At 42.0% G+C, this 13216-nt stretch overlaps 1 protein-coding gene across 2 annotated transcripts in view; it reads right to left on the bottom strand.

Annotated features, from left to right (window-relative positions):
• Positions 1–3341: 3341 nt before the first annotated feature.
• The window catches only part of UBR2 (ubiquitin protein ligase E3 component n-recognin 2), a 138740-nt gene continuing 128865 nt past the window's right edge, over positions 3342–13216 (bottom strand). For both annotated transcript variants that reach the window (XM_006860463.1, XM_006860464.1), the window contains exons 42-47: positions 12860–12968; positions 12101–12157; positions 7744–7821; positions 6773–6943; positions 4431–4532; positions 3342–3483 (exon numbers count right to left, since the gene is read on the bottom strand). In XM_006860463.1, coding sequence (XP_006860525.1) covers positions 3342–3483; positions 4431–4532; positions 6773–6943; positions 7744–7821; positions 12101–12157; positions 12860–12968 — 659 coding nt within the window. The remainder of the gene's footprint in view (positions 3484–4430; positions 4533–6772; positions 6944–7743; positions 7822–12100; positions 12158–12859; positions 12969–13216) is intronic.

Raw genomic sequence — 13216 nt, 5'->3', positions numbered from 1 at the left:
AGGGAGGATGGGTTTTTTGTCCGTAGAGCAAAGAACTGTGAAGTAGCTAAGATGTTTTTAGTTAATCCTTTGGAGAAAGGCTTAACCTTGCAACCTTTAGTCTCGGCTTTAGGAAAATATCACATTTATCTGTGGATTATCAAAGGCTCCGTGTATTAATTTAATATATATAACTGAATATTAATATGAAAGCAATTTGCCATTAACTGCCAGTGGCCTCATTTGTTACACTCGGCCCTAGAGGGCCTTGAACCTCTGACTAGTCTTACACGGTCCGTAACACATTTGTAAAACAGTCACCCAGAAGTGAAGAAGCAGGTCATAGGTACTTATTCTCATTTTTAGAAAGGGAAGCGTTCTAGGATAAAGTGGCCTCACTTCAAGAACTGCAAAATGCTCCTAGCATAGGACTGACCTCAATGCCAGCTAATTAGATTAGGAGCTTGTTCTGCACAGCCCCATCGTGCCTTCTCTGGTACCTGTAAAGCTAGACAAGCAGATTTGCAGGTTAGCCAGGGCAGGGGCGGACCAAGACATTTTAGGACCTCTTACTCCTAACAAGAAGGCTCTGGGTGAGCGTGGCAGACAGCAGTGCTGTGCCTGAGGAGGAGGAATGGTCTGAGCAACACTGGGGAACTGCAGGGGGTAGGGGAGGGGGACTTTCCAGTTCTCACTGGATATATATGATTAGCTTGAAGGGAGAAAGCATCCGTTTTACTCCTGATGGCATTATACCCGATCCTTCAAATCAAAGGATGAGTGTACACGGCAAGTTAAGACATTAGAGAATGCTGTGTTTCCAGGGTAGTGTGGGGTGAAGATATACAACACACCCTAGCTGTTCACCCAAGGGAAATGAGCGTGCTTAGAGAGGCTTTATTCATAATTGCAAAAAACCACCCAAACATCCTTTACCTGGAGAGCACACAAACATCTGTTCAGTGGACTACTGCTCAGCAATTCAAAGGGGTACAGCATACAGTAACTCTCTGATGTCTTCTTATGAAAGAAGTTAGGCGGGAAAGGCTACATAGATAATCCTCTTTACAGGAGATAGGGACACAGTCTGATGCTCTCCTCAGTGCCTGCGTCTCCTCAGCAGCAAGTCTGGGGAGTGTGTGGACTCGAGCCTGCAGGTAGCAGGTTAAGATGAACACAGGGTTCAGGAAGGATGTTGTGTTCACCTTGGAGCTGTGGGGGAGGCTTCAAGTGCCTTATTTTCCCAGTGATTTGAGGTCTACACAGTCCAGAAAGATTGGTCACAAGCTGTCACAGTCAATGAATATGAAACATAATCAGATGAAATGCTGATCAAGCTTTTGCTGGGATGGTGAAGATGGTTTGGCTAGTGACCATAATTGACACAAATCATATAAGCACCTTAAATTTCAAGCAAATACAGGTGCCCCACTTTATCTGTAGCAGGTTGCTAATAGGGAATACTTCCGTGGTATTTTAGTACATGAAAACAAAAACAGAGATGTAGGCTGACCCAAAGTAATGCCAACACCTAAAGCATTTATTTGGAGATCTTTAAACTTTTTACATATTATACATTCCAGATTTTACAAGTTGTCCACAGATCAATTTATTAAACATATGATTTTCCCTGATTTGGAAAGCATGTTATATAAACATTTCTACAATAAACATAATACATGCGGAACAAATCATAAAACTAAGATGGTTCATTAGAAGGAAGACAATTAGCTTACCAACTCACACACTGGATGAGGAAAGAGTGTGCTTTTATTTCATGTAAGTCATATTCTCTGAGAGTCCCTGACATTTGCAGAGAAGGGAGGCCAGGGACCCCTGTGAACCTCAGGCTCCTGTGAAGCTGGAGTATTGCTAAGTCTCTATAAATGTCCATTGTCACTGACAGAGGAAGAGCTTGGTGAACACATGGAGAAAGGAAGCTGGACTTAAAAGCTAAAGAAAGTGGGGTGCAATAGGAGCCAAAATAAGCATTGAAATCATTTTATCACCCATCTACACCTAGATCTTAAGAACGCAAGAAAGGACAGAAAGCTGATCTGAATTTGGATTTTCTTCTTGTTGGTCCTCCTGAGCTGGGTGACCAGTCCCACCAAGCCAGGAGGGGCAAGGCCATCCTTTCCAGAGGCGGTGGTTCCTTCTTACACTGCCCTGGAGAGGAGCCACTGAATGCTGCTTCTGCAACCCTACTTACTTTGGCTTCAGGTGTGGGTTTCTGCCTTCCACCTGAGCATGCTAGGTAGTACGTACGGCTCAGTGGAATGGACCTTGTAGATGCAATTCAAAGACAAAAAGCAACCCTCCAACGGCCAAAAATGATTCATTTGTTTCCTACCCTGCCTTAGGGAGGCTCAGGGTTCATTCCTCTGTTAAATCTGCTGTCAGCCACGATGCGCAGTCTAGCTCTCCGAGATGCACATCACACAAGAGTGGCTGTGTGGTACATGGTGGCTTTAAGCCATTTTCCTAAGTGGCTATCATTCTAGGAAAGCACCTCTTAGTAAGAACAATCCTACTTTCTAGAGAAACACAAAAAAAACCTGGGGTCACAGGCTGTCCCAGGAACCAAGCAATATTCCTCTGTATCAGGAAGTGCCTGGAGGGATGACGGTTCAGGTGGGGGAATCTCAAAACATCAGATTCATAATTTTCCACTAGTGTCTGATTCTAGATATGCACATTAGAGAAAAGTACTGTCTGAAAAATTAGGATATATTCATGAAGTTTTCTTAAAAAGCCCTTTAAAGTGAGTTTCTTTCTCGCAAACCCAAAAGACTCATGAAAAAAAAAAAAGGTAACACTGAACCCAGCCTTCCAGTCTCCCCACGTCCTCCCCGTGAGCTCCTCCTACACAGGTGCCTGGAACGCTCTCTCAGCGGATGGAGATAGGAACAGCGAGGGGCTCTGGAGCAGAGGGGAAAAATTAACCCAATCCCTGTGGGGAGCCACTGACAAGCACCAGAAAGTGTGAGACCCAAAGACCCTGAGACGTGGCTTTCTGTTTCTGCCAGGCCCCACCGTGGCCACGCCTGCAGCTTGTGCACTGACTCCATGAAATGCCTCTGGTCATATCAGTCAGACTTCCACCAAAGGCTGGGCTTCTCATGAGACCCTCTATCCCCAAACAAGTTACATTCAGGCTAACAGCAAATGAGGCAAGGGAATCTGCTGACGAAGATGATTTCCTAGGCAGTCCCTAGAGCCAGAGCTACAAAAATAAAACTGGGAAGGAAAGCTTAAATAAAGAATTTATTTCCAAATTCAGTAGACCTGATTTCCTATTCTTTCTTGAAAAGTCAATGGGATTACAAAAATCAAAGTTCATGTTTTGGTAGTTGAAGTACTTATAAATGCTGCCAGTCAATGCCAACCAGTGTCTGATTGGCTTCCTGTGCGTGGCCAATTTCCTCTGTGATGCTGTGTTGCTGCCAGAGCTTCTGGATCTTCTTAAACCGCTCTGTGCACAAGTGTAAAGGATTGCCCCGTCTGCAGAGAAGACATGTGTCACTGAGGTGTCCTCTGGGAGGGGCTTCAAAACATTTGTGTAAAATGATATGAAAAGAGAATGAAATTTTCCCACAAACGTTTTGAAGCCCCTGTTTTATATATTTGTTTACCCCAGTCCTTCCTGTTGGAAGAAAGATTATGGTCTTAGACCCTCTGCAAAACTCCCGTGCAGCAAGTGACTGTGGATATGAATACATTAGTTGAACTAGTGTCTGCTGAAAAGAATACACAAGTTACACTCACCCAAAGTGGCAGTGACAAATAGGGTGGCAGTGGGACACAAGGGTCTGGTTTGAGAGGCTAAAATGACTCCCTTGTATATTTTGTTGGTAAATGTCAGGATAAAAGGGGAGAAAGAGGAAGGATAGTTGCAGGAATAAAAATGTTCCTCAGAGTGCCAAGTCTCCAAGTTAGCAAGTCTAAATAAGCAAAGAGCAGTCCAATGTGATTAACTTCAGCAGGCTTGAACTTACCAGCAAGGTTTGAGTGATCTCATGCTGTGCACCTCTGCTCCCAAGTGAGACTTCTAGCCCCGCAACCCCCCACTGTCACTCTCTAACCAGGCAGGGCTGTGCCACCTGAAAGCACACAGTCCTTGGCTAGGTGGTGTAACTCTGCAGTCTAGTGCCTGGGGTAGCTCATTGACTTCTCTTGCCTTGGTTCCCAGGATTTCAACTTCCCTTCCTGAGACTGCACAGTCACATCTAGGTCAAAACGTTTACCTCCTTTTGAGGAAAGAGAAACAGACTAAATAAAGTTCTTTTAACAGTGCTTGAGGGAAACACTATTAGCATTTTGCTTATAATACAAACGACCAGACAGTGGGGTCGACCTCAGGGCTGCATGGCTCAGCTAGCTTGCTCACTATGTACTGAAGGGCTCTAGGCACCCAGAATCAGACAACCCAGCCCCAGGATGGAACTTACTTGAGTCCCTGGTCTGTTTCCCCATAGTCATCAAGGTAAGGAGGAGCATAAAAACAGCCTTTGGTTTTTCCGGCTAAAAATAGCACCTGACATTCTCGTACTCTGCAAAGAGACCATTACGCATAGCATTTAGACATTAGTAAGTGAGGTTTATACGAGTCCAGGTGGCACAGTGGTTAAAGCATGTGACTGTGAACTAAAAGGTTGGTGGTTCAAACTCACCAGCTACTCCCAAGGAGAAATATGTAGCAGTTTGCTTCCATAGAGATTCCAGTCTTGGAAACCCTATGGGGCAGTTTTACTCAGATCTATAGGAGTCCTGGTGTGGTGCTGCTACAGCATAAAGCACTGGACTGCAAGGTTGGTTTGAGCCACAAGGTCGGCAGTTCAAACTTAATCAGCTGCTTCTTGGAAACTCTATAGAGTCGCTATGAGTCAGAATCGATTCGACAGTCCTTGACAACAAATAACAACAACATAAGGTCACTATGAGTTGATGGCAAAGGGTTGCGTTTGGTTTAAATAAGACTCGGATTTAGTTCTGAATGGACTGATAAAACAAAACAACCAACCACACCAAATTCACTGCCAATGAGTCAATTCCCACTCCAATTCCAGCAGAACTGCTCCGTAGGGTTTCTGAGGCTGAAATCTTTCTTTATTGGAACAAACAGCCTCATCGTTCTCCCACAGAGTGGCTGGTGGGTTTGAACTGCCTATCTTGTGGTGAGCAGCCCAATGCTTAACCCACGGTACCACCAGACTGCCTTAAAAGGACTGAAATCTTAAAAACTAAACAAACGCAGTGCTAGAACAGAGAAATAACATTCACAGCTGAGTATCAACACATTTGTTCAAATTTTCAAAACCATTCAAATGATTATCGAGTGCTTCAGTACAGAGAGGGAAGGACTCCTCAGGCTAGGTGCTGACAGCTGATATGACAGTGACACTGGAAAACTGTTAGGTGTGGGAAAGAAAATGAACTTCTAAACATGAAATCAATCCACACAGACCCACTGCCATTGAGTCGATTCCAAGTCATGGCGGTCCTATACAGGGTTTCCTAGACTCTAAATCTTTATGAGCACAGACAGCCTCATCTTTCTCCTGTGGAGTGCTGGTGGGTTTGAACCGCTGATCTTGTGGTTAGCAGCCCAACACTTAATTCAATACATAGCTCCAGCAAAACTCTTAAACATAAAATGTTGTTGTTGTTAAGTGCCTTTGAGTGGGTTCCGACCCACAGAGACCCTGTATAGGGTTTCCAAGGAACGGTTGTGAGCTTGAACCACTGACCATGTGGTTCAAACTGACTTTGCAGTCCAGCGCCTTTGCTCACAGCACCCCACAAGGATTCCAAACATAAAATTGTTGTGAAGTGCCATCGAGTCGGTTTCGACCCATAGCAACCCTGTATAGGGTTTCCAAAGAGTGACTGGTGAGCTTGAACTGCCGACCTTGCAGTTCAAACAGCTTTGCAGTCTGGCGCATTAACCCACAGCGCCACACCAATAGGTACCTATATTTTAACCATTAACACTACTTACTTTATCCACGACCAAAAGAATCTCGAAATATGCCGATTTTCCATTTTTTCCAAGGGTTATTTAAAAATTTGCACCCTGATTGATCCCTTTGAGATATTTGCCTGTTACGTGTCATCGAGTCTGTTCTGACATATTTTTCTAATCAATCTTATTTTTTACCTCCCTTACCAGAGAGTAAGCTCCATGAGAACAGAACATTTTTGTCTGCTTTGCCAACAACATTCGTTTTACATAGTGCTAGTGTGTGGTGTGGCGCTGTGGACTAATGCGTCAGACTGCAAAATCGCTTAAACTGCAAGGTCAGTGGTTCAAGCTCACCAGCTGCTCCTTGGAAACCCTATACAGGGTCGCTATGGGTCAGAATCAACTCAATGGCACTTAAACAACAACAGTGCCATCAAGTCGGATCCCACTCATAATGACCCTGTGTAGGATTCCCAAGGAGTGGCTGGTGGGTTTGAACTGCTGACCTCGTGGTTAGCAGTCCAGTGCTTATCCTACAGATCCACAGCAATAGGCAGTAGATAAACATCTGTTGAACGTATACAACTATTCATGTTAGGTGGGGAGTAGGGGAAGGAGGAGGCTCGATGGTAAGAAAGAACTGACACAAAGCTGAGTCCAATGTGAGCCATGAGAAGAGAGGCTCCTCATGTTCTCCCAAATGAGTAAACTACATGACACCCATGGTCTAAACGTTCTCTGCAATCTTGTAGTGTCTTGTGCCACCCCCTTAACAGGCACACGATGAGGTAGGTTCAAAGCTCAGACGGGCTCCCTGCAGGGCCTTACCTCAGGAAGATGCCCACCCCAGAGCCACAGGAGTAGGTGTGTGCTGTGCAGGCTCCCACGTCCTCCCCTTCCAGCTCTGTCTGGCAGCAGTAGCTCTGGGAGCACAGCAGGCTTCCACATACAAGGCACAGTGTGGGGGCTCTGCTCTTATCCCCACCTGATTTGGGGCACCTCCATGGGACAGAAAAATCACAAGTCATTTCTTTCAAATGGAAAAGAATATTCCAATATCAAGTAGAGCTACAGATAATTGAAGTGCACAGAATAAATTATCCAATGGGCCATATATAGGTATACATACATACATATACACACACACACATACAAACATATATATATATACATATATATATATAGGTAACAAAACATGCCCTGGAAACAACCAAATAATTATCAATAGGAGAACAAGATAAATAAATTGTGCTTTGTCGTGTAATAATATACTATACACAGTAGGTTAAAAAACAAAATCAACAAATTAAAGCATAAATCCCAATATGGATTAATTTTACACACAATGCTGAGTGAAGATGGCTGTAGAAAAAACAGTATAAAACCATTTTAAAAGTTGAAAACATACAGACTACTACTGCAGTTGCTAGCATAGCATATAAATGCACAGGAATGCTCAGTACTACACTTAAGGACAGTGGGTCTCTCAGGGGAAAGGAGCATCACAGGGTCTTGGGCATGTTTAATTTCTTACACAGCTGTACTAGTCTTTTTGCCACTTTAGATGTACAACATTTAATTAATACTATTAAACACTGTTAAAGGCATATTATTATTTAGATAACCTTTTTGTGAATCAAACTTGTCCCCGCGCTTGAATCTAATCCTGAAACTTGGCAGAATAATGCTTATACAAGAAGCTAGGCACAGTAAAGTACAACGGACGCAATGAGTTCCCTACCCAACCCAGGTGACGAGCAAAACCTTCTAGAGCTCAATTCTCTAATATTAAAACTTACGAGAAATTAGATGCTTGATTAATGAGGCTGCTGTAATCCTCTGGTAGGTCTATTAATTTGTTAGATTCTCTTGGATAGCTAAAAAAAAAAAAAAAATTTTTTTTCCCAGTTAACATGAGGTCATATTTAATGACAACAGGGTAACTTAATGTAGTCAAAACAAATATAAGATGATTTTGAAGCTGAGTGATTGTATACTACCCATAGTGTTATGTGTAAGAAGCTAAATAATAATAATAAAGCATCCTTAAATGACACAGTCTTCTTGTTCTATCGTTATTTTTGGTTTTCTATTGTGAATTGAGTGAAGGTAAACAGACAAGACCATCAGTTTTACTAGCAATCATATGTTTTATTCCATCTCAATGATTATAGTCCCCTCCCTGTAACAAGTGATCCTGCTTTCTCCCTGTGACTGCCCTTTCACAAATGAACAAAGCAAAAATATTTGAGGCACACATACAAAACAAAAAATATATGTTCATTTAAATGTCCAAAGGGCACATTTTGCCAGCCAGTTAGTCTTTTTAATTGAAGTGCTCATAATAAATTATCAGGACAGTGGTGATGATACTTGGTATCACCAAACCCAAACCCAATATCATGGAGTTGATTCTGACTCATTGTGACCATACAGGCCAGAGCAGAACTGCCACATGGGGTCTCCAAGATTGTTAATCACCACGGAAACAGACGGCCACATTTTTCTCCCTCCAGTGGTAGGAGTCCTGGTGTGGCACTGAAGGATAAGTGCTGAACCGCAAGGTGCAAATCCATCAGTCGCTCCTTGGAAATTCTATATATAAGAACCTGCTCGCTGGCACTTAGCAACTAACAACAATGGCTGGTAGGTTCTAATCACTGACTTTTCAATTGAATCTACGACTTCTTAGTGAGCAGCCAGATGTTTAACCACTGCACTATTAGGGCTCTGAGTCTGCCCCACTGAAGTACACTTTGGTAGCTCTGGGAAGCAGGCGAGGAACAGAAAATGACACTTATCCCTGGGATACCTAACCAACACTGTCCTACAGTACTGTCCTATAGAGTCCAACCACAGAACTTAGGATCTGAAAGACAGAAAGGCTATGCAGGCTTATTAGGGGTGATCTTAGAGCAGAAATGAGTTGGAGGAGAGAGGCAGTAACAGATGGATTTCCCTTCCATTAGAGATCCCAGGCCACTTTGATTCTGTCATTAATTTAGATGCATACGCAACTAGTATTTGAGGACCACCTCTCAGTGTTAGTCCCCTTACCTGCCCAGCAAGAGAGCACTTTACCTACTACAAAGATGAGACCTGGATTTAACCTGAGGGGGCAACATTTTAGACAGTAGTTCTTAGTCAGGATTATATACCAGGAACTCTTGAGGATTCTAGGGGGGATATACATGCTGGGACCCTTCATGGATATTAATCAGCAAAAATCCGATCCTCAACTTCCAAGGAGTAATCAAACCCCACTTTTAGACTTCTTTGTAATTTCTGATAGCAGCAGCTCACATGGTACCCTCTCCCTGAGCCTAGCCACTATGAGCTTGGGCAGATCTCACAAGGTAAAAGGACATTGTCCTCCAGATTGCTAAACAGCCTGCAAGTTTAGGGTGTTCATATAACATTCAAATGTTTGACCTGTTAGTCACAGATTTGACGTTTCCCAGCTTAGCGCTTGGGGACCGCCTCAGGTTCCCTCACTGTCACCTGATGACTCTCTCTACCCAATTCCTTTTGGCTTGATAATTTACAAAGAACTCACAGTAAGTACTATACTTACTATTACAGATTCATTATAGCAAAATAATACAAATTAGGATCATCACAGGGAGAAGATACACGGGCAAGGCCTGCTGGGATCCCAACATGGGGCTCCCAGCTCCTCCGTGTCAGAGCTTTTACCAGCCAGTCATGACTGAGCCCTCACTGCACATACATGACTAGCTAAATTGTGCCTCCTGAGGTTAGCTGACATTGGCCTGGCAGGTCAGCCTTGACTTGTTAGCAAAAATCCTCAGGAGGTATGAGCTGTAGGTTTCAAATAAAGGCATTGCAAGTACTAGCAGGATTACTTCACAGAAACCAAGGACAAAGGCTAAAACGGGCTCCCATTACCACACACCCCCCCCAGTTTTAGAGACACTGGATTTGATAGATAGGTTTGAGTATTTTTTTTAAATGTCTAAAGTTATACTAAATAGCCCCAGTGGCACAATGGTAAAGCACTTAGCGGCAGGAAAAAAGATCTGCTGATCTGCCCAGTAAAGATTACAACCTCAGATATCCTATGTGGCAGTTCTACTGTCCTATGTTCTTTTTAAAAAATATTTTATTGTGAATTATGTGATAGTTTACATGAGAGAACATTAGTTTTACATTCATCCTATAGTATATCATTTAATTGCTATGGTTACAATCCTCTCCATGCATCATCAACCAACCAAAGGGTATATACTGCAAGCCTGTCCCCCGGTCATCAGCACACAGCCCCTCTTCCTCTCTGTGTCTAAAGTCCCCAACACTTCCATCTCTCTACGTCATCGTCTCAGGCATCACTGTTTCTCTGGGTAGGGTCCCGACGCTCTCTGCTCTTCTCCCTTGATGGTCTCAGGGACCTCCGCTCTTAGGCTGAAAAGTTAATAACTCCCTTCCTTGCTAAAAAATGTCTACCTTTACAATTATAGCCCTCACAAGTAGTATTTGTTGTTGTTATGTGCTGCGGAGTAGGTTCCGACGCATAGCGACCCTGTACAGGGTTTCCAAGGCTGTAAATCTTTACGGGAGCAGAAAGCCTCATCTTTCTCCCGCAGAACAGCTGGTAGTTTCGAACTGCTGACCTTGAGGTTTGCAGCCAATTCGTAACCACTATTTGTTGTTGTTGTTGTAATTAAGTGCCGCCAACCACTATAGGTAACAATTATTCAGTATTGCATCACAAGACATCCATCCGGATTCCATTTCATCAGCCCCACCTAGACAGATTGTATACTACTCAGTGGAGATTCTACCTTCCTCGATGCCCTATGAATCTAGCTTCCCTCTTGAAAGCTTGTAAGCCCGTCACTTCTTGCCTTTGTAGCCCCCCATTTTGGGTAGCCAATATCCAAGTTGCCCATCCCTGTCTACTCTGTTTATGGAGAGGGTGGGAATGATCCTTGTTTTAAGAATTTGTTCCCTCTTTTGAGCTACTGCATCCATAGGTGTAGGTCAAGTTCATCAAATTGTATCAGATTATGCTTTTTTCCCTCTTCTTTCTTCTTCCGGTTGAGCTCTGATCATCCAGTCATTGAAGGCAGGTCAAGTGGGTATTATCTTCAAGTGTGGGTGTTCTTGTGCATATGCCCTCTCTTCTTATCCGCTGGACGCTTCACTCTGCACTCTAGTCCTCTGTGGCTATCCTATGTTCTTGTCGGTTCTGACTCATAGCAACCCTGTATAGGGTTTCCAAGGAACAGCTGGTGGCTTTGAACTGCTGACCTGTGCAGATCCTATAGCGCCACACTAAGAGTCTATGTTGTTGTTAAGTAACGTCGAGTTGGTTCCGACCCATAGCGACCCTGTCTAGGGTTTCTGAGGAGCTGCTGGTGAGTGACCAGTGATTTCATATAAAGAAATGATCTGATCTTACATCACGGTGCGCCTTTTCATGGAGCACATGTACCACCTGTAAGTGTTACTGGAAAACAAATACTGAGCTTGATCAAGCCTCTGAGATCTAATTATATGAACTAGCTCTTAGAAGAACTTGACACAACATGGGGACACAATCAGAAAAATTCAGGCTATAGAATACTTTACATGACAAATTACTCCATTTTTTTCAACAAATAAATAGGAAGAGGCACCTTTAGTTTAAAGAGGCTTACGAGCTATACCAACCAATTGGAATACTTGTATAAACCTAATTTAGATCCTGGATCAAATAAACTATAAATATAAAAAAATTACTGGCCATGATTTGATAATTACTGAAGCTATGTGTCAGGTAGCTGTGGCCTCATACTATTCCAATTTTAAATAGTTTGAAAGTTTCCACAATAATAAATAAAACAATTAAAAAAACAGAGTTAAGGAAAACCTAAAAAGGGCCCAACAGTTTAAAAAAGGCAAATGTTCTAAAATATAACAATTTTATTTATTTCTTCTGCCAAGAATAATGCGTAAAATATTTGTAAGCGTAATTCTGATGCTTTTACAAATTCTTATCATCAGCTTAATAAGAAAGTAAGTATGAGGGCAAGAGTCTGACCTCTTGGAATCACTGAAGGTTTTGGGAGGCCAATTTTAAAGAAATACAGCATTTACATCCTGATTCCTCCCTACCCCCCATCCCAAACAAGTTGTTCACAATCTTTAGCTTACCTTATAGCATCTCTTTCACCTTCTAGATACCTTGTAACTTCATTGTGATGACACCAACTTGAATGTAAACGGGGAAAAAAATCCCATAAAACATTTTTAAAAAGCCAGAAGAATTCTCCCCTCACTCTAATTAAGTTATATTAAAAAATTATCTTCTTGGCGTAATAGAGCATATTTTGCTTAACCAAAAGTAGCTTGGAGAAAACCCATGTTTTTCCACAATATTTAAAATAAAAAAAATTTAATACATTAATTTGCAACTACAGATACTATAATTTCATTAATTCAGACACTCTGGGCAAACCAGTCTCAATGACAAACTCACAGGATATAGAGTTGATACATACATTTTTAATCTTAAATGTAGTCACTAACTAACCTGACATGATTCTTAAATAGGTTATTTTCTATAGGTTTCTAATTTTCTCAAATATAAAGTGAGAGTACTGACTAGTTAATTCTGAATATTTCTTTTAGCTCCAAAAAATCGATGGAGCAAAGTCCTTATGAATAAACATTTCTACCACATATCCCTTTGCCATAAAAATCTGCTTATGCTATTTATTAGTATGGCAAAAATCTTACTACACACAAAGTTCAACCCTTACAGCAAAGAAGGCTTAACCATTATAATCTGAATTACACAGGTTGAATTCTGCCAGGGTCACTATCTGAGAACTTTGCTAAATATGTAGCAAAGTTTGGTTTTGTATAAATATTCAATATAATGAAATAAAGTGTAAAGTGCACAATTATTACCTTTTAATCAGTGAATTCATTATTTCGCTGTTTTCTTGAAAAAGGCAAATGAGGTTGGTTGGTAGGGAAAGATAGTTACATAAATGTTCAAAATGGCTTGTCCCAGTAACTGCGAATGTAGAAGAAGACAAATTTAATGTTTTTAACAAGTAAGAATAGATCCTGGAAGGAAATAAGCAAACGTAGACCTGGAGAACCATCCAGCCAACCAATTAACCAAAACATAAGAGCTCAAATTTGCTATGTGTATAGCTTACAAGAAGCATAGTAAGCATACTCTGGTAGCATAGTAGTTATGAATCAGGCTGCAAACTGCAAAGTCAGCAGTTAGAAACTACCAGCTGCTCCATGGGAGAA

The sequence above is a fragment of the Chrysochloris asiatica genome, unplaced genomic scaffold, assembly GCF_000296735.1.
Source record: "Chrysochloris asiatica unplaced genomic scaffold, ChrAsi1.0 scaffold00038, whole genome shotgun sequence".
Lineage (NCBI taxonomy): Eukaryota > Metazoa > Chordata > Mammalia > Afrosoricida > Chrysochloridae > Chrysochloris > Chrysochloris asiatica.
The sequence above is the reverse complement of the archived record's forward strand: the minus strand, read 5'-3'. Positions and strand labels throughout refer to the sequence as shown.